This window comes from Mastigoproctus giganteus, chromosome 13 (genome assembly GCF_048544385.1).
Source record: "Mastigoproctus giganteus isolate SK-2022 chromosome 13, ASM4854438v1, whole genome shotgun sequence".
NCBI classification, from domain to species: Eukaryota; Metazoa; Arthropoda; class Arachnida; order Uropygi; family Thelyphonidae; genus Mastigoproctus; species Mastigoproctus giganteus.
Window position 1 is genome coordinate 133,938,739 of NC_143587.1, and position 27,709 is coordinate 133,966,447.

At 38.6% G+C, this 27,709-nt stretch overlaps 1 protein-coding gene across 1 annotated transcript in view; it reads left to right on the forward strand.

Moving 5' to 3' along the window:
• The window catches only part of LOC150076454 (H(+)/Cl(-) exchange transporter 7-like), a 474,124-nt gene that overhangs the window by 354,303 nt on the left and 92,112 nt on the right, over positions 1 to 27,709 (forward strand). Inside the window, exon 17 of the mRNA XM_090387363.1 lies at positions 15,035 to 15,120. Coding sequence (XP_090243489.1) covers positions 15,035 to 15,120 — 86 coding nt within the window. The remainder of the gene's footprint in view (positions 1 to 15,034; positions 15,121 to 27,709) is intronic.

Below are 27,709 nucleotides of genomic sequence, written 5' to 3' on the forward strand. Positions count from 1 at the left end.
CGCAGCATGGTTTTGTTAAGGGCAGGTCTTGCCTGACCAATTTGATTGGATACTATGATGTAGTCACAAAAGAACTGGATGCAGGGAATAACTTTGATATTATATATTTGGATCTTAGAAAGGCTTTTTATACTGTTGCACATGGAAGACTGCTGCACAAATTGGAACAGTGTGGCATTGGAGGCAAATTGTTGCTATGGATAAGGGGATGGTTGAGTGGCAGAAGACAGAGAGTGGTAATCAATGGACACTGCTCAACGTGGACTAATGTTATTAGTGGAGTTCCTCAGGGTTCAGTGTTGGGTTCGTTGTTGTTTTCGCTTGATATACCATCATCAATATCATTCATTTATGAATGATATTGATGATGGTATATCAAGCTTAATGTCCAAGTTTGCAGACGATACAAAGGTTGGCAATGTTGTTAAGGACACTACAGATGCTATGCTGCTGCTGCAACAGCATCTGGAAAGGTTGAGCAGATGGGCTGAGAGGTGGCAAATGAAGTTTAACATTGACAAATGTAAAGTACTACATATGGGAAACAGTAACCCCAGAGCAACGTATCAACTCTGTGGTACTACGCTGACAGTGGTAGAGAATTAAAAGGACCTGGGGGTAATTGTGCAGGCAGATATGAAGTTCTCTGAGCAGTGCAGACGAGTTGCAAGAGTAGCTCATGGTGTCTTGTCAATGATATACAGGAATTTTTCTAGCAGGGATAAGGAGGTGATTATTCCCTTGTATAAGGCAATAGTCAGGCCACACCTAGAGTACTGTATACAGGTCTGGATGCCTCATTTCAAGAAGGATGTAGAGCTGCTGGAACGGGTACAGAGAAGGGCAACAAGATTAGTGATTGGAACAAAGGGTTGCTCTTACGAAGAAAGGCTTAAGTTTTGCAAATTACAGAGTCTGGAGACTAGGCACCGGCGAGGTGATCTGATATGTATAAGGCTTTGAATGGTTTGAGCATGCTCAATGCCAATGGGATTCTTCATCTTGCTCAGAATAATCACCTCAGGGGGCATAAATTCAAATTGAGGAAGGACGGATGTCAGATAGATGTGCGGAATTTTTGCCTTTGGCCAGCGGGTGGTTGGTTGGTGGAACCGACTTCCATCACTTGTTGTTGAAGTTGATAGCCTAAACAAATTTAAGGCTCAACTGGACAGGTATTTCGAGCGAACGGAGGGGTGAAATGGGAGTGGTGTGTTTTTTTTTTTTTTTGGCTGATGCTAAATAAGCTTGCTTTCTTGCATCATATGCCTCTGCTAATGCCTCATGTCACAAACCAAATATTAATGGCAGCTGAAGCTACAATCCCTCAGTCTTCTGGAAAGTATTATAAACATGCCACAATGTGGTGGAATGATGAATGCAGTTTAGCCAAGAGAGAGAGAGAGAGAGAGAAGAACAAGGCTTGGAATCTCTTCTGAAAGTATCCCACCTCCATCAATCTCAAATTTCAAAAAAGCCAGATATATATCCAGCATAGGAGTTGAAAGGAATTGTGGATAAATTTCGCCTCCACAATTAACAGAAATACAGTTACTCGTGTTATATGGAACAAAATGGGAAATATCTTTCTGTATCAACTCTACTTATAAACTTGAATGGACAGGAGCTCACTAACTCCAAGGAAATCGCAAACATACTTGCAGCCCATCCTTTCAGAAAACAAGATTATGGGCAGAAAAATAGAAACTAAACATCTCCTATACAACTGGCCTTTCAATATAGAAGGAATGCAGAAAGCTCTGGCTAAGTCAAGGAGGAGTGCAGCAGGAACCGATGGTGTTCACTATCAAATGATACATCAACTTAGTCAAAAATCTCTAAATACATTACACAATAGTATTTATATTGAAAACTATTATCCAAACTCTTGGCATCATTACCTTGTAATTGCTTTCCCTAAACCTTGCAAAGATCATACAGTCCCTGCAAACTATTGATCAATAGCTCTAACAAGTTGCCCCTGGAGAAAATGGTGAACAACTGACTAACCTAGTTCTTGGAAAAATATAACTTACTAAACACAAATCAGTATGGCTTCTGCAAAAAAAAAAGAGCATCTCTGGACCCCATATTTGCAAATATTTGCAAGGCTTTTCTAAGGAATGAGCATTTAATCATGATCAGTCTAGACAGAGAAAAGGCCTTCGACACTACCTGGCGATATGGCATTCTGAATGACCTCCATAACATTGGTTTGCAAGGACACCTACCAATCTTAAAAAAAAAATTGCCAGTAGCTCAGAACCTCCCAAGTAAAATATCAAAAACACATACTCAGGAAGAAGGAGTTCCTCAGGGTTCAGTGCAACTTTGTTTGCAATCAAAATAAATTCTATTACAAAAGACCTACTGAAAACAGTTGAAACATTCTTTTATGCAGATGATGTCACCATTTCATGTCATTCACAAAATATGAACATGGTTGAAAGCAATTACAAAGTGCAGTTAAAAAATTAGAATTATGGATAAAAAAACAATGGCCATACATTTCTGTAGAAAGTGAAAAATGCACCCAGATCCAGAAATAAGAGTAGAAAACCAGCTGATACCTCTAGCAAATATTATACATTTCCTTGGCCTGATTCTCAATAAAAAACTTAACTTTTTGGAACATATCAAATGCCTCCTAACAACCTGTCTAAAAAAAACTAAATATTCTCAGAGTTCTTTCTGCAATGATGTGGGGAGCTGATCAGTTTACACTTCACCTATACCGTGCTATAATCAGATCAAGACTAGACTATGGAGCCCCTGTGTATAGCTCGTAGACCAAATGGCTTGATTCCATACACTTCACAGTGCCTTACGAATTTCCTTAGGGACATACAGAACGCCTGTACAAAGCTTATATGCAGAGGCCCATAAGCATTCACTATATCTCCGGAGGTAAATGCTATTAAAATCCGAAGTCTTCCTCATCATCATCTCTTCAATCCACAGTGGGAGAACCTCTACATCAATAAGCCAGCTAGAATATGACGCCTAAGCTTTGACAATGTATATGAGGACAATAGCATAACTATTCCACCATGGCACACTTTCATTCTTAACTGTGACACTTATTTTCAACAGTGGGGAAAAAGCATTCTTGTAAATGTCAACATAAAACAGATGCATGTAGCCCACTCATCAGTTCTCTGAATATCTTCAGACGGCTCTAAAACAGATACCAAAGTGGTTGCTGCAGTGGTCTTTCCACACATTGTCATCTCACAGCAACTCCCAAAACAACACATTAACTATTTACCCTACTAATAGCCTTAAAATACATTGCATCCTCTCCTCTTCTGAAAAATCTCATGTACACTGATTCATTAAGTGCAACAACGTACACAACGAAAGCAGACTCCATCACATCCCATCCTTCACCAGATACAAGCTCATCTTGTGAAGCTCAAAAGAAGGCAAGTAAATTTCTGTTTGATCCCAGAACATGCAGGCATTGATGGTCATGAAAGTGCTGATCGAGCAGCAAAGAATCCTACAAATACAAACCTAAGGCTTTACAAAGTTCCACATTCTGATTACAGACTTATCGTAAAACAGATTCTCAACACTGGTCACAAATTTGGCAAAATGAACCAAACGATAAACTGTTTCAAATAAAACACGAACTTCAGCCACGGAATTAGTCTCTGTAAGAATCAGCACGAAGAAGTCATTTTAACCAGACTTGCGCATTGGACATACACATCTCGCACACTTATACTTACTCACAAAAGCAAATCCTCCAGAATATCTTCACTGTGAAACATTTCCTTATAAAATGTCCACAATACCACATGGCGTGATAATCAGCCTTCCATTTACCCATATATTATTATTATTAGCCATATGGTGCAAGGAAGCCTGATTCTTATGCTACACCACCTGAAAAAAAATTTCTGAATTACCCTGAGAGAGAGAGAACAAGAGTCAGAAGTAGAAGGGAATCACCAAGAAAGACAAGAATGATGATATCCAGCTCAGGACCCTGGGTGCGCAAGCCCATACTCACCAGATGTGAGCCCCTGGGGTTATTCAGGATTCCCTGACATTATCACAAATCCTGGGCAATAACTCCAACATTGAAAATATATTTACTCCTTTAAAACTAATAGGATATTTTAGTCAGATATAAACCATAATTAAGAAACAGCAATGTCACATAATACTAATAGATAGGTGCAATATGGCCAAAGTTGCTTTTGTGCCAAAAAAAAAATCCAACAACAACCAGCCAAAGTTAAATGAGTTATAGACAACATGTAATATTTTTTTACACTTGTATTACGCATATATATATCCCTTTATTTTAACATTAAATGTCGGTACATCTTTTGATGTAGCCATGATAGAGATGTTTTATGGTGATTTTTGGAATCAGAGCATTTATTTCCTCCAGAATCACATATTTTCATTGGCTAGTGTTATTATTGCCTTACTATAAATAAAATTTCTTAGCTAAAAACAAAGAAATATGTGTCAACCTATTTATCACAATTAAAACCATATAATTCCACTACTATGCGCTATACTACTGATATGATATTTCTGCTAAATTGCCAATACAAACACTCTACAGATATTGTCATAATTTACAAAAAAAACTAGTGAACTGACTAGAACTATTAAACTATTTTTGAACATAATTTAATATGTTAAGGCCAAAAAAAAATCTATCCATTTCTAAGGACTCAAAATTTTTAAGATTTATTAATTTCTCTACAGAATAGAGTATTAATCTTTGCTACAAGTAAAGAACAAGCTAAAAAAAAAAAAATTCCTTAAAAATGTACATTCAAATATTGTCCGTTTTGGTCAGTGTGATTATCCCAAACCAAGCTTCATTGACATTTGAATTTCTCCCAATGCTGTTTGCTAACATTACCCAGATTTAGTCTGAAAAAAAATCCAGGTGGGAGTTTGACATTCTGCTTCCCATTTTGCTGTTATTTTCAACGAACTTGACAACTAGTTCTTTATAATATTCACTCATAATGTTACCAAGAGATTCATTCACCACAATACAAAAACTGCCATGCATTTTGCCTTCCATTTTCTGTGATGCCAACACCTGTTTAACTTGTGTGCTATTATGGCACATAAGTTTGCAGTTGGAAGTGTCACTTTGAAGATCCAATGCTTTAACAAATTGTTTGACCAGTTCCAGGTTGATATTGAATGGTGCAAGCAAGATTATATTCCTTGGAACCAAGGGATTTTTTAATACATTGTATGCATCAGGCTGCAACTCAGTTCTTGCAGATCATTACATAACTACCTCCTGTGGGACCAGTGCATTGGGAATTGTTGCTGTGTAGAACTCTTCTTCTATAGTTCTGACCTACTTCTTTGTCCCAGAAGTTTATATTACATACTCATATTGGCTGATATGAGTAATATAACTATTAATGATCCTACCACAAATTTAAACATATACACCAACCGTTTATAACTGATTTAATAATAAAATAAAATAAAATGATACAAAAGACTGTAAAATAATATTTGCAAAAAATATGATTATTTACAAAAAACTAATTTACAACTAAAATAAAATAAGTAAAAAAGTTAAAATGCATTAAAATATAAATTTAAAATCGATAAAAACACTATTAAAGCTTTCGGAGGTGTCTACCTCAGCAATAATGAATATTTAAGCGACACATCCTTAAGTACCAGGTTCACGGCACACGTGGATGACCAGGCACATACTCGGTAATCCTTTCACTTGTACCAGAACCGGATGTGGAAAACTAAAACGTTTATCTCTGGCAAAAACCACCGCCTCAAAAAGGGGTGAAGCCTAGCTCCCCTGTCTCTGTTCATGCTATTGTTGCCAGAAGATCCAATCCACAGACTTTCCAGCCACTTGCGGTCCCAGAATCTATGCGCCCGGGGGAGATCTGGTGTTGTTTTTCCCAATAGTGCTCGGCAGTGGCGGATTTATTGAGCTCTGCGGTCCGTATCGCTCTTGAATGTTCCCCCAGACGGTCCTTGAGACGCCGTCCTGTCTCCCCCACGTAACATTCCCCACAATCCGGGCATGTGATCTCATATACGACCCCACTACTAGAATCCCTAGTAATGGGGTCTTTGACCTGTGACACTACTGTGTGCAACCTCCGGTCCGGGAGCTGCACACAGCTTGTCTGAAAGTCGCGAAGCATCCTCGCAATGCGATCCGACAGGCCCGGATAGTAGGGAACATACACTGTGGTAAGCGGTACAGGCGGATCTACCCGATTGGGCTCTTCCTCTCTATTGTATTTATCAATGACCCTCTGGGGGTAACCGCACCTCATAAGATCCGTCATTATTTGCCTAATTTCCTTCTCCCCCTCCTCAGAGGTGCTGCAATGTGTCCTCACCCTACCCAAAAGTGCTCTGGCCACACTGTTTTTATGTTGGGCAGTCTGTGCCATCCTATAATGTGTGTACTGGCCCCCTACACATTGGTTTCCTATAAACCTTAGTTCTAAGTCTGGGGCCTTCCCTATATACCATAATGTGCAGAAATGGGAGGGTGCCATCTATTTCTACCTCCGAGGTGAATTTTATAAAGGGGGGAAAACCATTGAGAAACGAGACCACATCTTCCTCTCTCCCCCTCTTTACAATAGTAAACGTGTCATCAACATATCGTTTCCAGTTACGCATAGGGAACTCCAATCTCGCAAAAACCCTATTCTCTAGTTCCTTCATAGCCAGATTTGCAACAATGTCGCTGATTGGAGAACCCATGGCTGTGCCGTGAACCTGTTTATACATCACTCCTTGGAAAATCAAGGTTGTACTGGAAAGACATAATTCAACAGCACAACATATATTTTCTATGTTTAGGTGGGATCTAGCACTTAAGGTATTATCCTTCTGTAAAGCCAACTTCACACATTCTACCCCATGTGCTATGGGGATACACGTGAATAATGATATGACATTATCATCTCGTCCTCTCCAATATCTTGACTCCTTACAAAGTTCACAAATTCCACACTATCTCCAATAACCAACGCGGACTGACCCACAACCGGAGAAATCAGCTGCGCCAGATATTTAGATAGAGCATACGTAGGGCTACCAATGAAGGAAACTATGGGCCGTAATGGAACATTCTCCTTGTTCGTCTTAGGTAACCCATAAAATCTGGGCAGCCAACACCCTGTTGCATGCATGGACCAATACTTGTCCTTTGGAATCTTTTCCATTTTTATCCAGGAAAGTAGCATCTTATTTACACGCTGTTCTAAGCTAGCCAAAGGGTTTCTATGGATAATCTTATAAGTACCACTATCACCTAATAAGTCTAACACTTTCTTGTGATAATCTTCCATGCTTAATACCACCGTTGATCTGCCTTTGTCTGCTGGTAGGATTATAATATCTTCGTCCCGTTTAAGTTCTTCTAGTGCTTTCTTCTGTTTCGGGGTAAGATTTGGAGCAACCATTTTTGCCTGGCCCAGAATGGCAACAGCTTTAACACGAATTTGATTGGCAATGTGTTCAGGTAATTTGCTAATTGCCCTCTCAATGCCCATAGATGTTTCGGTGATTGGAGGTTTGGGGGGCAGCAATGCAAACTTAGGTCCAAGAGCCAATAGTCTCTCTTGTTCTTGGGTTAAAGGCTTGCCACTTAAGTTTTGAATAAAGTTAGCATGGTTACTACCCCTAAATACAGTGGACTGCTCCTCTAATAATGTGTTAAACTTCCTAATATGTCTCTGTTTATATGAATAGGTAATCCTATTCGTCCTCTCCAAAACTAACCTCTTCACACTCATCAGGTGTAGAGGGGACAATCTACTAATAATATCACCTAATACTACATTAATCAATCTCCTACTATGTCTCAAGTCATCATGAAGTTTCTGGATCCATGTATTCAAAACCTTCTTTTGGTACCACGTGATAATCCTGGACAAACGGGCATCTTTGAATGGTGCCTGGATCCTAAATCCATGGGGAATAAGATTATGATCCCTGCAACGGTAGGCAAACCTTAAATGCTGTTGCTGTTTGGACTCACATATGCTGTATCTTTGGAACCTTCGGATGTGCCGCAGAACTGTATGGCCATAAACATTAACTATATCTGCAATAAGGCCTCTAAGGTTGGGATTATTCATACCACAAATTTAAACATATACACCAACCGTTTATAACATTGGAGAACCCATGGCTGTGCCATGGGTTCTCCAATCAGTGCCATTGTTGCAAATCTGGCTATGGAGGAACTAGAGAATAGGGTTTTTGCGAGATTGGAGTTCCCTATGCGTAACTGGAAACAATATGTTGATGACACGTTTACTATTGTAAAGAGGGGGAGAGAGGAAGATGTGGTCTCGTTTCTCAATGGTTTTTCCCCCTTTATAAAATTCACCTCGGAGGTAGAAATAGATGGCACCCTCCCATTTCTGCACATTATGGTATATAGGGAAGGCCCCAGACTTAGAACTAAGGTTTATAGGAAACCAATGTGTAGGGGCCAGTACACACATTATAGGATGGCACAGACTGCCCAACATAAAAACAGTGTGGCCAGAGCACTTTTGGGTAGGGTGAGGACACATTGCAGCACCTCTGAGGAGGGGGAGAAGGAAATTAGGCAAATAATGACGGATCTTATGAGGTGCGGTTACCCCCAGAGGGTCATTGATAAATACAATAGAGAGGAAGAGCCCAATCGGGTAGATCCGCCTGTACCGCTTACCACAGTGTATGTTCCCTACTATCCGGGCCTGTCGGATCGCATTGCGAGGATGCTTCGCGACTTTCAGACAAGCTGTGTGCAGCTCCCGGACCGGAGGTTGCACACAGTAGTGTCACAGGTCAAAGACCCCATTACTAGGGATTCTAGTAGTGGGGTCGTATATGAGATCACATGCCCGGATTGTGGGGAATGTTACGTGGGAGAGACAGGACGGCGTCTCAAGGACCGTCTGGGGGAACATTCAAGAGTGATACGGACCGCAGAGCTCAATAAATCCGCCATTGCCGAGCACTATTGGGAAAAACAACACCAGATCTCCCCCGGGCGCATAGATTCTGGGACCGCAAGTGGCTGGAAAGTCTGTGGATTGGATCTTCTGGCAACAATAGCATGAACAGAGACAGGGGAGCTAGGCTTCACCCCCTTTTTGAGGCGGTGGTTTTTGCCAGAGATAAACGTTTTAGTTTTCCACGTCCCCAGTCCACATCCGGTTCTGGTACAAGTGAAAGGATTACCGAGTATGTGCCTGGTCATCCACGTGTGCCGTGAACCTGGTACTTAAGGATGTGTCGCTTAAATATTCATTATTGCTGAGGAAGGAGGTAGACACCTCCGAAAGCTTTAATAGTGTTTTTATCGATTTTAAATTTATATTTTAATGCATTTTAACTTTTTTACTTATTTTATTTTTGTTGTAAATTAGTTTTTTGTAAATAATCATATTTTTTGCAAATATTATTTTACAGTCTTTTGTATCACTTTATTTTATTTTATTATTAAATCAGTTATAAACGGTTGGTGTATATGTTTAAATTTGTGGTATGAATAATCCCAACCTTCGAGGCCTTATTGCAGATATTAATGATCCTGTTCAGATTTCTAAACCTATCTCTAAAAATGACCTCATGGTCATTTTTTGAGATGGAAATACCAGAAGTATTCCAAGTTTTCTTTTCCTAATAGATTTCCATACTTATTGTTTTTAACTTTTTTAATTAAATATTTAAAAAAAAAAAAAACATTAATTCTGCTGAAAGTGAAAACATGAAATTAATAGTCACTTTCATTTTCCAGTGCAGAAAAAAAAGTTAGAATCTAACTTATCATAGAAAAAGATTCAGTAAGTTTTATATATATATAAAAAAAAAAAACCTGAAAAACTGGAGAACTTAATATTTAGAACTGCGAGTTCTAACATGTTTTGCCAATCACTTTTCAACTAATTATTCTGGGAATGTCCTAAAATATTTCTCCTCAAAGCTGAGACCATGCTTTATTTAGAAAATAACATTTTGGAGAACATGCATATCTTTGAGCTGAAATAGCAGACATTACTTTTTTTCCCTTAATCTTGAGTTACTTCTAAGAAACGAACTAAACTAATAATGCCACTTCAGATGAACTAGAATGGCAATCATTTGACACATCAAATGGAAGCTTCACCTCTGAGGTTCTGTAAGTTGAAACAGGGATTTAGTTCTTTTGTGCAGTTACTCTGTGAAAATCATAAAATATCACTACAAAAACTGGGTCTGTATTTAGGAATATGAAGAATAAGAGATTAAGGCCATTAATCTTCAATCGACAAAAAATGTGCAAAACTTTTTTATACAAGTCACCTGATGTGTCAACATTAACTTTTGTATTTGTTACACTCACCACTTGTTCCCACTGAAGATTGGCACATCATGGCCTTAGTTGCCCATGCGCCATTAAAACCAAACCAATCCCATTGAAGAATTTAAATGATGCCTAAGGGTATATTTTTCCCATGTGAAACATATCTCTCTATATCCCAATGGAAAATGAGCGGTGTTATTAAATTAAACCAACAACATGGTAGTTGTATATATCTACATATAATGGCCAATGTGGAGTATTCTAAATACAGTAAACCCCTGCTATTCGCGATCGCTGATTTAATATAAAATGAAACCTAAAAAAAATGTGAATTTTAAAGCGCCGTGAATATTTTCCGCCATAAAAAAACATGGGCGTGGCTAAAATTATCTTTCCCGTCAAAACAGCTGTCAGTTGGTGGTGGGAGAAGGGTGAAAAAATCGCAAGCGTGGATGTTTCTCGCTAATCCTTGTTCAGTATGTGTTATGCGCTTGTCATGGAAGGTTTGGTCGTTTGCTTTTAATTTATATGCTTATAAATTGAATAAATTTATCAATTTATAAATTGATATGCTTACAAAAGTGATAAATCTACCGTTTTGCAGTGTAAAACAGACTTTTTTGAGTGTGTTAATGGAAGAAAGTGACTTTATTGTGGACAAGTTCTTTTTTACCCGTACAAAAATATGGCTACAAATAACAAGGGAAACGTGAAAATATCAAAGAAGGTGATGACATTAGTGAATAAAATTGAGTTATTAGACAAAATTTCTAATGGTGAAAGTGTCTCTTCAGTGGCAAAACATTATAAAATCAATGAGTCAACGGTATGATAAATCTAGAAATCGGAAGAAAAAATCCGCCGTAGTGTCCGCGCTAATTGCTTCAAAAATTTGCTCTGTAACTCGTGATGTTAATTAGAAAAAATGAAAAAAGCCTTAAATCTGTGGATAGAAGACCGAACTCAAAATAAAATTCTGTTAAGTTCACTCATCATTCGTGAAAAGGCAAAACTCCTTTAGCATTAGCATTAGTAGAGGCATATGATGCAAGAAAGCAAGCTTATTCAGCATCAGCCAAAAAAAAAAAAAAAACACAACCACTACTCCCATTTCACCCCTCCGTTCGTTCGAAATACCTGTCCAGCTGAGCCTTAAATTTGTTTAGGCTATCAACTTCAACAACAAGTGATGGAAGTCTATTCCACAAACCAACTGCCTGCTGGCTAAAGGCAAATTTCCGTACATCTATCCGACATCCGTCCTTCCTCAATTTGAATTTATGCCCTCTCAGGTGATTATTCTGAGCAAGAGGAAGAATCCCATCGGCATTGAGCATGCTCAAGCCATTCAAAGCCTTATACACCTCTATCAGATCACCTCGCCGATGCCTAGTCTCCAGACTCTGTAATTTGCAAAACTTAAGCCTTTCTTCGTAAGAGCAACCCTTTGTTCCATTCACTAATCTTGTTGCCCTTCTCTGTACTCGTTCCAGCAGCTCTACATCCTTCTTGAAATGAGGCCTCCAGACCTGTATACAGTACTCAAGGTGTGGCCTGACCAATGCCTTATACAAGGGAATAATCACATCCCTATCCCTGCTAGAAAAATTCCTGTATATCATTGACAAGACACCATGAGCTACTATTGCAGCTCGTCTGCACTGCTCAGAGAACTTCATATCTGCCTGCACAATTACCCCCAGGTCCTTTTCATTCTCTACCACTGTCAGCGTAGTACCACAGAGTTGATACGTTGATCTGGGGTTACAAATGTAAAGTACTACATATGGGATATGTAGTACTTTACATTTGTAACCCCAGATGTAGTACTTTACATTTGTCAATGTTAAACTTCATTTGCCACCTCTCAGCCCATCTGCTCAACCTTTCCAGATCCTGTTGCAGCAGCATAGCATCAGTAGTGTCCTTAACAACCCTGCCAACCTTTGTATCATCTGCAAACTTGGACATTAAGCTTGATATACCATTATCAGTATCATTTATAAATACAGAAAACAACAATGGACCCAACACTGAACCCTGAGGAACTCCACTAATAACATTAGTCCACGTTGAGCAGTGTCCATTGATTACCACTCTCTGTCTTCTGCCACTCAACCATCCCTTTATCCATAGCAGCAATTTGCCTCCAATGCCACACTGCTCCAATTTGTGCAGCAGTATCAAAAGCCTTTCTAAGATCCAAATATATAATATCAAAGTTATTCCCTGCATCCAGTTCTTTTGTGACTACATCATAGTATCCAATCAAATTGGTCAGACAAGACCTGCCCTTAACAAAACCATGCTGTGTCTGAGCTATAACTGAATTCTTGTCTAGATGATCCTGCAGTGCTTCTTTAACTTTCCTGGATCCGAAGTTAAACTAACAGGTCTATAATTACTTGTGTCAGCCTTATCCTCCTTTGTGAATTGGGGTTACATTTGCACATCTCCAGTCTATGGGTACCTCCCCTGAGTCCAAAGAAGCTCTCATAATTATGGCTAGGGGTTTGCTTACTTCCTTTGCTGCCTCCTTTAATATAACTGGATAGATCCCATCCACCCCGGGTGCCTTTTTTATGTTTATCCTCAACAATTTCTCCTCCACTTTCCTTTCAGTTATTAGAAAATCATCTAGCTCACTGCCAATGTTTACTTCACCTACGACATTCCCCTTCCTGAATAACTCCTCATGTGTGAATGTAGATACAAAATACTCGTTTAGATTGTTAGCCACCTGAGCAGGATCCTCAACTGTTGAACCATCAACATCCAGTAGACCAATCTGATTCATCCCTTTCCTTCTTGAGTTTAAATAGGTAAAGAACTCATTTCTGTTTTTCTTTGCATCCTTTGCCAAGGATTTCTCATAATCTGCCTTTGCCTGCCTAATCTCCTTTGTGACTTGGTTACAGACCAACTTATATCTATTATAGGCTTCCATGTCACCCATTAATTTGTATGTATCCCATGCATTTTTCTTCTCTGCCATATGTCTCATTAGTTCATCTGACAACCATTTAGGCTATCAACTTCAACAACAAGTGATGGAAGTCTATTGAACAATATTTCTTGGTTGGTATGTAAAGCCTGGTAGCTTCCAAGATTAGTTCCTTGAATGCTTCCCATTTTGAATTTGCTGTTGGTAACATCATCATTTGGTCCCACTGTATAGAATTTAAATACTGTCTCAGACCATCATAGTCGCCTTTATGAAAGCAAAAACCCTTCCCTTTACCTCTGATGGTAGTTACCTCCTTGAGTAAATCCCACTTCAGCACACTGTGATCACTGCCACCTAGTGGTTCCTTTATCTGCAGATTCTTAATGCATGAAGAATCACTACTGATAATCAGATCAAGAGTATTACTCCCTCTAGTTGCCTCCCAAACTTGCTAGTGTATGAGTGACCAACCCACAAATTCCAGTCAATATCTGGGAAATTAAAATCCCCCATTATAAGACTCTCTGATTTACTGGCTCATTCTATTTCCCTGTACAGTATCTTATTATACTCATCAGAGTCATTAGGCCTATAGCACACTCCTACTCTCAATTTTGATTTACCTATGCTTATGTCACACCAAACTGACTCGACACTGCCCTGTCCATCGATGTCGACTGGCTTCACCTCCTTGAATTTAAGTGTTTCTTAACTAACAGCATAACCCCTCCTCCCTTTCTATGCTGTCTATCCTTTCTGTAGATGTTGTACTCCCCAAATTCCAGTTTTGCATTCCTTATATCTGTGTGACACCACGTCTCTGACACCCCAACAATATCTGCCTTTGATGTTTTGAGCAATACCTCAAATTCATCAAATTTATTTACTAAACTCCTAGCATTGGTGTACACGCAAGTATACATGCACCTGTTTCTATTCTTAGCTACCCTAACACAACCCATGTGTTTACTTGTACTGCAATGACTCCCAGCAGTCTCTGAAATCTCCTGCATCTTGTTTTTCAGGCTTCTGCTCATTCCAATAGAAGCAGTGCAAGAATCTCTTTCACCTCTGCCAGTGGCTACTGTTAACCTTTATCAACACTTTAGCGAAACTGGTGATAGCACTGGCGGGATAAGTTTTTTTGCTAGCAAAGGCGCTGGTTTGAAAGATTTCTAATAAATATTACATTTAATATTAAATTGTTTCTTATTTTCATTTCGATGCCATATGCTTGCATTTCACTATGTACTGTCTATGTACATAGTCATATTATGACGAGGCGCCTCCGTAGCCAGGTGGGAAGGAGCAGCAGTGCGTAGCACACGCTTCTTGATTAGACCGGGGTTCGAGCCCGTCACCACCAAATACGGAGGATGCGGAAAGGTCAGGGAATGACCACCGCATATCCCGGAGCAATATGGCCTTAGTTGCTAATGCTCCTAAAAACCAAATAACAACAACATATTATGACGGTACATATAATACATACATAGACAAAATTTTAGACTAGTTTTTCTTATATATTTCATACTTTGGAACGGAACCCCTTTATTACTATGGGAGCCATAACTCAGTATTAGTGTTTTCGGTATTCGCGGCATTTCTCAGGAATGTAACCCCCACGAATAACGTGGGTTTACTGTACTCTCTTATTGCAATCTACAGTATTTTTAAATTTCAAAATCATTTATTTATTAAACATTAATCATATTTATAATTGCTTTATTTTCGTTGTATTACTTTCTGATTAGGGTCTCTATAATATCTACATTCGACTTGCAGCAATTCCATTTCTTGAATGGGAACCACCACCCCTTTCTTACAACATATTTGTATGGTAATTATACTTATTTAGCTACAGTAAGAATTTAATTTTTATTTAGCACAGTTGGCATTGCAAAGTATTATATTCTTTATTTTCATTTTATGGTAATCCCTAGCATTTTCTGCCATGAAGGGAATTTGTCACTTACCAATGTACACCTATATTTTATATTTGGTAGGACAAATAAAGATTTCTTTATATTATATATATACAGTAGCTAGTAAGCTAATACATTTTGGGTTCATCCTAGGATTATTGTGAATAGCAAAATTCACTAATAAAAACTAGAACAAAGGAGGGGAAAAAGAAGGGTGCTCTTACCAAGAAAGGCTTAAGTTCTGCAAATTGCAGTGCCTAGTCTCCAGGATCACCTGTGAGGTGATCTGATTGAGGTGTATAAGGCCTTGAATGGGTTGAACAAACTCAATGCTGATGGGATTCTTCCTCTTGCCTGGATTACAAACCTGAGGGGCATAGTTTCAAATTGAGGAAAGACAGTTGAAGAATAGACGTGGTGTGAAAATTTGCCTTTATCCAGTGGGTAGTTGATTGCTGGAACAGACTTCCATCTCTTGTTGAGTGCCTCTGTAGCCAGGTGGGAAGGAGCAGCAGTGCATAGCACACGCTTCTTGATTAGACCGGGGTTCGAGCCCGTCACCACCAAATACGGAGGATGCGGAAAGGTCAGGGAATGATCACCGCATATCCCGGAGCAATATGGCCTTAGTTGCTAATGCTCCTAAAAACCAAACAACCATCTCTTGTTGTGGAAGTTGATAGCTTAAATAAATTTAAGGCTGAGTGAGTGGATGGGTGAAATGGGATTTTTTTTTTTTTTTTTTTGGCTGCTGCTGAATAAGCTTGCTTTCTTGCATTGTATGCCTCAACTAATGCTAATGACGAACCTGAGGGGGCATAAATTCAAATTGAGGAAAGACAGGTGTAGAATAGATGTGTGGAAATTTGCCTTTAGCCAGCTGGTAGTTCATTGCTGGAACAAACTTACAATCTGTCATTGTGGAATTAACAGATAAAATAAATTCAAGGAAGAACTGGATAAACTTTTAGAGCAAATGGATGTATGAAATGTTTTTTTTTTTTTTTTTTGACTGTAGCTGTGTAAGCTTGCTTTCTTACATCATATGCCAGTGTTAACAACTACTTTGAAATTTGCTTAGTAAGAGTTAACTACAGTTTTCATGAGTTTTAAACTCGTGTTTCAGAAGGTTACACAGTCTTGTGTTGACTTATATTGCTGTGGAGCATGTATCAAAGTGCCAGTGCTTGTTTTATAATATGAAAATGTAAGTTTTTCTGAAATTATTATTTTTACATCCAACAAGATTCTAGAAAATAGAAAGGTTTGTGATCCCTTATCCATATCTCCTAAGCATAAAATAGGACTTCTTCAGGTTGTCATGAAGGAAATTGTTCAAAAATTGAAATTTGCATATCGAACTCTTCTTTATCCCACGATTGTAAAATAGGTATGAACTGGATTGAAAATGTCTGATACGGCAAACTATGAAAATTTACAGGTTACTTTGTACAGTTCAAACAAGGAAGACAGCCCTCTTTGCTGAACAGATGGGCTTAGTGTTTACTGTGAATTTTATTGGCTAGAATGGTTTAAGAAAAGGAACAGCACCATCTTTAAGATTATTACAAGGAAATTGCTGGAGTAATCGATGCTTGATTGGCTTGAATAAACATTACCTATTTTATTGAAAGAATATCCTCTCAAAGAAAATTTCAATGCAAATGAAACATTTTTTTTAAAGACTGCATATCTGATAAAAAGTTTTCTCTTAAAGGGGTGAGCAGTACTCTGATGGCAAGAAATTAAAGGAAAGGGTCACATTGATGGTTAGATGCAATGCTGATAGGTTAGAAAAGCTTTTCTTTTTTTGTAATAGGGAAGATTTAAAAATTACCAGTAAAATACACTGCAAATTGAAAATAATGGATAATATCTAGTTTTTTTTTCCAATTGGCTGCTGGCATTAGAAAAACACTTTCTCCACCAAAAGATAAAAAATATTCTGCTGATTATTGATTAATTGCCCAGACCATTCTGTTCATGTAAAATTAACAGCAATTAAACTATTTTTTTAGCATCAGATGTAGTAGTAATGGCAGATGACACAAGAAAGCAAGCTTATATAGCATCAGTCAAAAAAAAAAAAAAAAAACTACACAGTTCACTCATCTTTACCCTCTAAGAATTTATTCAACTACCTACTGGCTGAAAGCAAACTTCCACTAATCTATCCTGCAACAATCTTTCCTCAACTTGAATTTAGGCCAGCTCATGTGTGTGTAGTCTCAGCAAGTGGAAGAATGCCATTAACATCAGCTTACTCAATCAGATCTCCCCACTGGTGCCCAGTCTTGAGATGATGAAATTTGCAGAACTGAAGCCTCTTTTTTTGGGGTCCTCTAGTTCTTAGTATTAGGTTGACATAGGCATTTTAAGAACACCAAACAATTTTTACGGTAGAATTTCATGTTTGTAAAATATTAATGCTAGAACTTACATTTAGTGGAGAAGATTGTCTTGGCTCTTCATATGTTTTTGTGAACAGCAGGATTTAAATTGCCTAATGAATGCAGTGGTCTTATTGCAAACAAACTCGACCTTCACAACAAGTATCCTGGTATTGCACTAATTTTAAACATGGCTAGAAGATTAATCTGCCATTCATTTAAATGAAACTACCTTTGGTTTTTTAGTGATAAATATTGAAACCATCTACTATTTGAAATGATCAGTAAGTCCTGAAACAGACTGTCATATCAGTTTCTCATCTTTTAAATAAATGGTAGATTTGGTGGTGCTCTTCATAGTGATTACAGAGGTTTGATATGTTTTTTTTTACTGTAATAGTTTGATTTTTATAATATTAAAAGTATATTTTTTTGAAAGCTACTTTCATTGCTAATTAGTAAATTTTATAATGGTTGTTATAAGATCTACCTTGAATACCATGACTCATAGGGAAAGAGCCAATGGCAATTTACAGGTGAGTCATGATTTTATCCTTTGCAGAACCTGTGGCTTATATTCCAGGGTCGACCTAGTGGATAATCATAACTCACCTGGAGATTCTTTTCTTTGTCACCGTTGTACGGAGTGTACCGATCTTAAGTTAAAATATGGTGTATTGCTGGAACGATTTGAGTGCTTGCTCTCGAGAATAATGTAACTGGAAGCTCGTCAGGAACTCAAGACCCTAGTAACCTACCAAGTAATACACTCCCAATTCGGGCCCCAGAACAGAATAACCAAGTGCAATCTACTCTGGTTGAAAAGGACTTAGTTCTATTAGGAGACTCCACTGTCAGGGAAAGGAAATATTTTTTGTAATAAGGATAGGTGGACCAAGATATGTCTGCCGGGAGCAACAATTAATGTCACAAACAGATTGTAAGGGGGGGGGGGTCAAGAGAATATTATTATTCATGTGGGGACTAAAGATATTAAGCACACATGATCTGACAATTTGTTACACAAATATAGAACCATGCTGAAGAAATGCCACGAGTTAGATCACAGTGTCTATGTGTCTGCAATTCTGCCCATACATGACAGGAGGGATTATATGCTGAAAGCTTTGTGGATTGAAGGACTCTGCAAAGCTTTTGGGGGGGAAATTTTTATCAACTTGGTCCACACTTGTAGATAGAAGGAATCTGACAGGAGGGATTATATGCTGAAAGCTTTGTGGATTGAAGGACTCTGCAAAGCTTTTGGGGGGGAAATTTTTATCAACTTGGTCCACACTTGTAGATAGAAGGAATCTGTTTTGTAGAGACTACAAAACAGATTGGAAACATTTAAACAAAGGTGGTGCAAGAGTTTTTGCCAGTATTATTGAGGATACTTTAAAAGATTCAGGAAAACTGCTAGTGTGGGGAGTAATATACATATGCATTTATCTGATAATATTGGTCAAAGTAACGTACCTCAATAGTTCTTGTTTGTTACTGCAACAGAACATATTAGCAAGATCCTCTCTGAGGGCAGAAACGTTTCAAATGAGTGGATAGCTAATGCCAGGTAATCAGCTTAAATAACTTTAAGAGGTGTGTCAAGGTACACTGTCTTAATTGTTTATACAGTAATGTCATCAATAAAATGAGTGAATTCAAACTGCTGGTTAGGACATGTAATGCTGACATAATAGGGCTTACAGAAATGTGGTACCACGTGGAGATAGGGGATGATGAGTTTCAGTACAGTATTCAGGAAGATAGAAGGGGTGATGGTCAAAAGCAGCCTGAGTGTGATGAAAGCTTTCCCAGATTCAGATGTTTCGCATGCTAGTATAGAATCTGTATGGTGTGAGATTAGCATTAGCAAGGGCACTTGATGCAAGAAAGCAAGCTTATATAGTATCAGCCAAAAAAAAAAAAAAAAAAAAAAAACACACACACACACACCCTTCTCATTTCACCCATCCACTCGCTCCAAATGTTTGTCTAGTTCTGCATTGAATCTGTTTAAACTATCAACTTCTACAATGATAGATGGAAATTTGTTCCAGCAATCAACCACCCCCATATCTATCCTACAACTGTCTTTCCTCAATTTGAATTTATACCCTCTCAGGCGATTATTCTGAGCAAGAGAAAGAATCCTATCAGCATTGAGCATGCTCAAACCATTCAAAGCTTTATACACCTCAATAAGATCACCTCACAGGTGCCTAGTCTCTAGACACTGTAATTTGTAAAACTTAAGCTCTTTCTTCATAAGAGCAACCCTTTGTTCCATTCACTAATCTTGTTGCCCTTCTCTGTACTCGTTCAGCAGCTCTACATCCTTCTTAAAATGAAGCCTCCAGACCTGTATACAGTACTCAAGGTGTGGCCTGACCATTGCCTTATACAAGGGAATAATCACCTCCTTATCCCTGCTAGAAAAATTCCTGTATATCATTGACAAGACACCATGAGCTACTCTTGGAGACCATCTGCACTGCTCAGAAAACTTCATATCTGCCTGCACAATTACCCCCAGGTAAAGATAGTTGGAAGCAAAGGTATAATGAGAGTGGGAGTAATCTACAGGCCAGGTGATTGTGATGTGAGCCTCTACATGCAATTGGAATGGGCAAGTAAGCATCAATGTCTTATTATGGGTGATTTTAATTTGTCTCTAATTGATTGGAGCAAATGGGAAGGAAACTCCACATGGGGGGACAAAAATTTTAAATCAACTAGATGATTGCTTTTTGTACAATGTCAGGGAAACTGCTAGGGAAAAGAATATTCCTACCTCATCGTCTCCAATGAACCAGATGACATAATAGGACTGACAGTACAGGAACCAGTAGCATGAAGTGATCGTGGAGTTCTATGGTGGACGACGAAGAGAGAGAGAGATAGCAGCAGTAGTTAAAGGAATGGGTTATAATTTCAGAAAAGGAAATTATGATGCTTTAAGATGCTACATGACCTCTATTAACTGGGTAGATATCACACAGAAAGCGAATACAATTGAATTATGGTATACGTTTAAGACACTAATCACAGGAGCCTTGAATTTTTGCGCAAAAACAAAAATAAAAAACAAAAATCAAATCAAACAGACACCTTGAATGCATATATACCATTAAAAAATACTTTGTGAGGAGGATTCCAATTTGGATGAAAAAGGCAGCTCTACATTCCTTCAGCAGCTCTACATCCTTCTTGAAATGAGGCCTCCAGACCTGTATACAGTACTCAAGGTGTGGCCTGACCAATGCCTTATACAAGGGAATAATCACATCCCTATCCCTGCTAGAAAAATTCCTGTATATCATTGACAAGACACCATGAGCTACTCTTGCGGCTCATCTGCACTGCTCAGAGAACTTCATATCTGCCTGCACAATTACCCCCAGGTCCTTTTCATTCTCTACCACTGTCAGCGTAGTACCACAGAGTTGATACGTTGATCTGAGGTTACTGTTTCCCATATGTAGTACTTTACATTTGTCAATGTTAAACTTCATTTGCCACCTCTCAGCCCATCTGCTCAACCTTTCCAGATCCTGTTGCAGCAGCATAGCATCAGTAGTGTCCTTAACAACCCTGCCAACCTTTGTATTGTCCGCAAACTTGGACATTAAGCTTGATATACCATCATCAATATCATTTATAAATACAGAAAACAACAATGGACCCAACACTGAACCCTGAGGAACTCCACTAATAACATTAGTCCCCGTTGAGCAGTGTCCATTGATTACCACTCTCTGTCTTCTGCCACTCAACCATCCCTTTATCCATAGTAGCAGTCTGCCATGCGCAACAGTATCAAAAGCCTTTCTAAGATCCAAATATATAATATCAAGTTATTCCCTGCATCCAGTTCTTTTGTGACTACATCATAGTATCCAATCAAATTGGTCCGACAAGACCTGCCCTTAACAAAACCATGCTGTGTCTGAGCTATAACTGAATTCTTGTCTAGATGATCCTGTAGTGCTTCTTTAACCAGTGCCTCCATTAATTTTCCTGGAACCGAAGTTAAACTAATAGGTCTATAATTACTTGTGTCAGCCTTTGATCCTCCTTTGTGAATTGGGGTTACATTTGCACATCTCCAGTCTATGGGTACCCCCCTGAGTCCAAAGAAGCTCTCATAATTATGGCCAGGAGTTTGCTTACTTCCTTTGCTGCCTCCTTTAATATAACTGGATAAATCCCATCCACCCCGGGTGCCTTTTTTATGTTTATCCTCAACAATTTCTCCTCCACTTTCCTCTCAGTTATTAGAAAATCATCTAGCTCACTGCCAATGTTTACTTCACCTACGACATTCCCCTTCCTGAATAACTCCTCATGTGTGAATGTAGATGCAAAATACTCATTTAGATTGTTAGCCACCTGAGCAGGATCCTCAACTGTTGAACCATCAACATCCAGTGGACCAATCTGATTCATCCCTTTCCTTCTTGAGTTTAAATAGGTAAATAACTCTTTTCTGTTTTTCTTTGCATCCTTTGCCAAGGATTTCTCATAATCTGCCTTTGCCTGCCTAATCTCCTTTGTGACTTGGTTACAGACCAACTTATATCTATCATAGGCTTCCATGTCACCCATTAATTTGTATGTATCCCATGCATTTTTCTTCTCTGCCATATGTCTCATTAGTTCATCTGACAACCATTTAGGCCTGAACCTTGAACAATATTTCTTGGTTTGCATGTAAAGCCTGGTAGCTTTCAAGATTAGTTCCTTGAATGCTTCCCATTTTGAATTTGCTGTTGGTAACATCATCAGTTGGTCCCACTGTATAGAATTTAAATACTGTCTCAGACCATCATAGTCGCCTTTACGAAAACAAAAACCCTTCCCTTTACCTCTGATGGTAGTTACCTCATTGAGTAAATCCCACTTCAGCACACTGTGATCACTGCCACCTAGTGGTTCCTTTATCTGCAGATTCTTAATGCATGAAGAATCACTACTGATAATCAGATCAAGAGTATTACTCCCTCTAGTTGCCTCCCGAACATGCTGGTGTAGAAAACAATCATCCAATAAATCCACAAAAGCCTTGCTAGTGTGTGAGTGACCAACCCACAAATTCCAGTCAATATCTGGGAAATTAAAATCCCCCATTATAAGACTCTGATTTACTGGCCCATTCTATTTCCCTGTACAGTATCTTACTATACTCATTAGAGTCATTAGGCCTATAGCACACTCCTACTCTCAATTTTGATTTACCTATGCTTATGTCACACCAAACTGACTCGACACTGCCCTGTCCATCGATGTCGACTGGCTTCACCTCCTTGGATTTTATGTGTTTCTTAACTAATAGCATAACCCCTCCTCCCTTCCTATCCTGTCTATCCTTTCTGTAGACGTTGTACTCCCCAAATTCCAGTTCTGCATTCCTTATATCTGTGTGACACCATGTCTCTGATATCCCAACAATATCTGCCTTTGATGTTTTGAGCAATACCTCAAATTCATTTACTAAACTCCTAGCATTGGTGTACACGCAAGTATACATGGAAAGTGAGTGCATTGAACCAAATTATGAGAGCAATACTGGACTCGGGAGTGATTCTGTTGTAATGGAAAAGTGCCAATGTAAGGGCAGTTCTAAGAGTGAAGTTGGAAATTACCAACTGGTCTGTTTAACTTCAGTAGTAGGAAAAATCATGGAGGTAATGATCAAGGGTGGAATTCAGGATCAATTAGATAGAAATGGAATTCTGGAGGAATCTCAGCATGGTTTTCTAAAGGGAAAGTCATGTTTAAGAAATCTGGTTAGCTATTTTGATAGGGTCACTCATGAGCTGGACTTAGGGAGTAATTTCGACATTGTTTATTTGGATTTCAGCAAAGCATTTGACTCAGTCCCACATGAGTTGTTACTTTGTTAGCTGAAACAGGTTGGAATCACAAGGAAACTCCTGAGATGGATAGCAGGATGCAGAGGGTTTGATGAAAAATAAACAATTATTCATCAGATTGGGTTGACGTAAGAAGTGTGGGTTCCCCAAGGATCAGTACAGGGTGTCCGGGATAGAGGTATCCAAAAATACGCACATATATCGCAGGATCTATAAAGTGTATTTAAATAATTTTTTGTTATTATACAGAGTAACTCACCAAGTTTTTATGAGGGTTAGTAAAGTTCAATATGGGCACCTTTTGTAGCTCAAAACGATACTTGGGCTCTTGCCAAGTGTTTTACAGCATCTGAGGCATTATTAGAGCAACTGCTTCAAATCGTCCAAATCCCAAATTTTTCTCTGGTACACACAATCTTTAATAAAGCCCCATGCTTTTTTTTTTTCCATAGTTATATCTATGGGGGAAAAAAATGGACTAATGATGCCATTTTAGCATTAGCATTAGTAGAGGCATATGATGCAAGAAAGCAAGCTTATTCAGCATCAGCCAAAAAAAAAAAAAAAAAAAAAAAAACCACTCCCATTTCACCCCTCCGTTCGTTCGAAATACCTGTCCAGTTGAGCTTTAAATTTGTTTAGGCTATCAACCTCCACCACAAGGGATGGAAGTCTGTTCCACCAACCAACCACCCGCTGGCTGAAGGCAAATTTCCGCACATCTATCCGACATCCGTCCTTCCTCAATTTGAATTTATGCCCTCTGAGGTGATTATTCTGAGCAAGATGAAGAATCCCATTGGCATTGAGCATGCTCAAACCATTCAAAGCCTTATACACCTCTATCAGATCACCTCGCCGGTGCCTAGTCTCCAGACTCTGTAATTTGCAAAACTTAAGCCTTTCTTCGTAAGAGCAACCCTTTGTTCCATTCACTAATCTTGTTGCCCTTCTCTGTACCCATTTTTGTGCACTCCTAACCAAGACATTGACTTTTGATGTGTTCCTTTCATTTTCGATCACTTGGTGAGGATTCTCCGTACCCCAAATGTGATGAAACAAATCTTGGAGAGATTTCCTATCAACTATGCTTTCGTTTGAGAAAATACAATGAGTGGTTCTTGCATTATAAAGCTGTTATTTTTGGATACCTCTAGCCCAGACACCCTGTATTAGAACCACTGTTGTTTTTGATTTTCATAAATGTCATTGATGAAGAGATAACAGCGTGATGTAAAGATTGGTAGAGTAGTTAATGATCACCGCCAAGCAGAGCTTCTTCAGTGTGACTTAGATATAGACTTCAGGGATGGTCAGAAAAATGGCAGTTATGCTTTTATCCAACAAAGTAAGGTATTACACCTCGGGAACAGTAATCCCAAAATAACTTGTGGAATTGAACTGAAGCCAGTAGTGGAGGAAAGGGACTTGGGCGTTATGATACAGTCAGACATGAAGTTCACCGAGCATTGTAGACCCATGGTGTGCTATCAATGATTTGTTGAATATTTGCTAGTAGAAATAAGGATGTTATAATCCTATTATATAAGGCTGTCGTTAGACCACACCTAAAGAAAGACATCAAGCTTCTTTAAAGGGTCCAAAGATGGCTAACTTGCCTGGCGAAATCAGCAAAAGGACGTCCATATAAGGAAAGACTTTGAATATGTAGGTTGCAGAGCTCGGAAACTAGGCACCTTAGAGAAGACTTGATTGAGGTGTTTAAGGCTCTGAGAGGCATAAGTAAAATGGATGAGGATGAAATTTTCATGGTTATGAATGATTCTAGAACTAGAAACCATAAATTCAAGTTATGGGGGGAGATGTTTAGACTGGATTGCAGGAAATTTTAGTTTAACCAGCGAGTTATAAATTACTGGAAAGTTACCTTCATGAGTGGTAGAGTATGACAGTTTGGGGAAATTCAAAGGTCTGTTTGATTCAGTTACCTATGGGAGGAGGGAAATGCAGAGATTGTCTATTTCCTTTTCTTTTATTATTTTATTCTTCTTTTTTTTTGGCTGGTGTAGCATAAGCCATAGTCTTCCTTGCACCATGTGGTCATTGCTAATAAACCTTTTGACATTGTCATTTTGCTTAAGAGTATTGCACCATCAGGATAACTTGTTATGAAGACAAATTTTGTTCTGCCATGAGCAGTAACATAAGTGCATTAATCAGTCATTTTAAATCCTGCTGGCCAGAAAACACATGAAAGGACAAGACAGTTTCGGTAAGGTCAAATAGTATCAGCTGTTTTATAATTTTGAAGCTCGAACTGTGTGTAGTAAACTTTAATTTCCAAAAATATCTAAATGTGAGATGTTGCTTGTTAACATAATGCAGCATGAGATAGATAACTCAATTGAAAGCTTACAATACCAAAGAGTCCATCTTAAAAACCATTCAAGGAAAATTCATGATTTGCAAATATGGAGGATGGGAGAATGGTTTCAACAGTTGTCACTAATTTTGAGGGGGGTCTGAGTTCAAATCAGTTTAATGAGCAATTTTTTTAATGAAATCTATATACTCGTAAATGCTTTTTAAGTATTAATATGGCCTTATTTTGACTTGGTCACTCAACATTAGAGTGAAATTATTGTCGAAAAACTAATTTATTTTTTTGATGCATTAATATTGCATAAATTCAAATTGATGCATAAATTCAAATTGAGGAAAGACAGATGTAGGATAGACGTGCGGAAATTTGCCTTTAGCCAGCGGGTGGTTGGTTGGTGGAACAGACTGCCATCCCTTGTGGTGGAGGTTGATAGCCTAAATAAGTTTAAGGCTCAGCTGGACAGGTATTTTGAACGAACAGAGGGGTGAAGTGGAAGTGGGTTTTTTTTTTTTGGCTGATGCTGTATAAGCTTGCTTTCTTGCATCAAATGCCTCTACTAATGCTAATGCTAATATTCTTATACAAATCACTTGATTCAGTTTTCTCAACTTCTAAATCTGAGCTTTTGTAAGCCAAGTGGTCAGGAGTGCAGTAGCACATGCTCTTTGAGTAGACTGGGGTTCAAGCTCCTGACTGCTAAATACAGTTGATCTGCCAATCTGCACCAGACCAGTGTGGCAGATTACGGTCCATTTTCCTCAACAGGAATCATTGAGGAGGCTGCCATCCTGCAGTGTATTGATAATGACTGCAGTTTTAAGCTCAAATTGAACAAAAATGAAAGAGAGGTGTGATCGCCAATTTTTGAAGCTATCAGTTATAAACATGCAAAAGCCTTTTACATTCTGTATTGGGGCTTGTTTGTTTGTTTGTTGTTTAGGAGCATTAGCAACTAAGGCCATATTGCTCCGGGATATGTGGTGGTCATTCCTGACCTTTCCGCATCCTCCGTATTTGGTGGTCACGGGCTCGAACCCCGGTCTAATCAAGAAGCGTGTGCTACGCACTCTGCTCCTTCCCACCTGGCTACGGAGGTGCCCTGTATTGGGGCATAATCAAACATTATCAAGATGTAATGCCTATTAATTATAACATGGGATATGTCGATATAGATAACAAGCTGGAGGAGTTAATAGAAAATTTCTCCAAGATAAATATTTAAATAGGGCAAGAAATTTCAAGCCCATTGGAGTTGGTGACATGATATTTCTCAATCCAGTCTCAAGAGGAAACAAACTGAAAAAAATCCATTTTGGCCAAAAAACCATAGGAAAAAACCAAGTCTAAAGTCAATTACAAGGTAATGCATCTTTAAAGCCCCACAAAAATTTCAAATTATGCATATAGATAGTTTAAGAAAGTACTCCTTATGAAAAGGTGAGATTGTCTTGCCAGGGATAACAAATCAAATGCTATATACTGTTAACAGTAAAAGTATACCGAATACCAGAGATGAAAATAGTGACCACTGTAAATCTGAATCAGAAGAAATTTAAGGGTTATACCAATAGATGATGGAAAAGAGAAAAATTAAATTAATCAATTATTAGCTTTCCTGTAAACAGTATAAGTCATAAAAGACCTAAAGTAATGTGTTGTTTTAGAAATGGAGAATTCATCAGTTCCAATTTTGGCCAAGTTAATCATTGACTCACAACCAGTACCTAAATTATATACTCCTCATTCTGAGGCGCCTCCGTAGCCAGGTGGGAAGGAGCAGCAGTGCGTAGCACACGCTTCTTGATTAGGCCAGGGTTCGAGCCCGTCACTACGAAGGATGCGGAAAGGTCAGGGAATGACCACCGCATATCCCCGGAGCAATATGGCCTTAGTT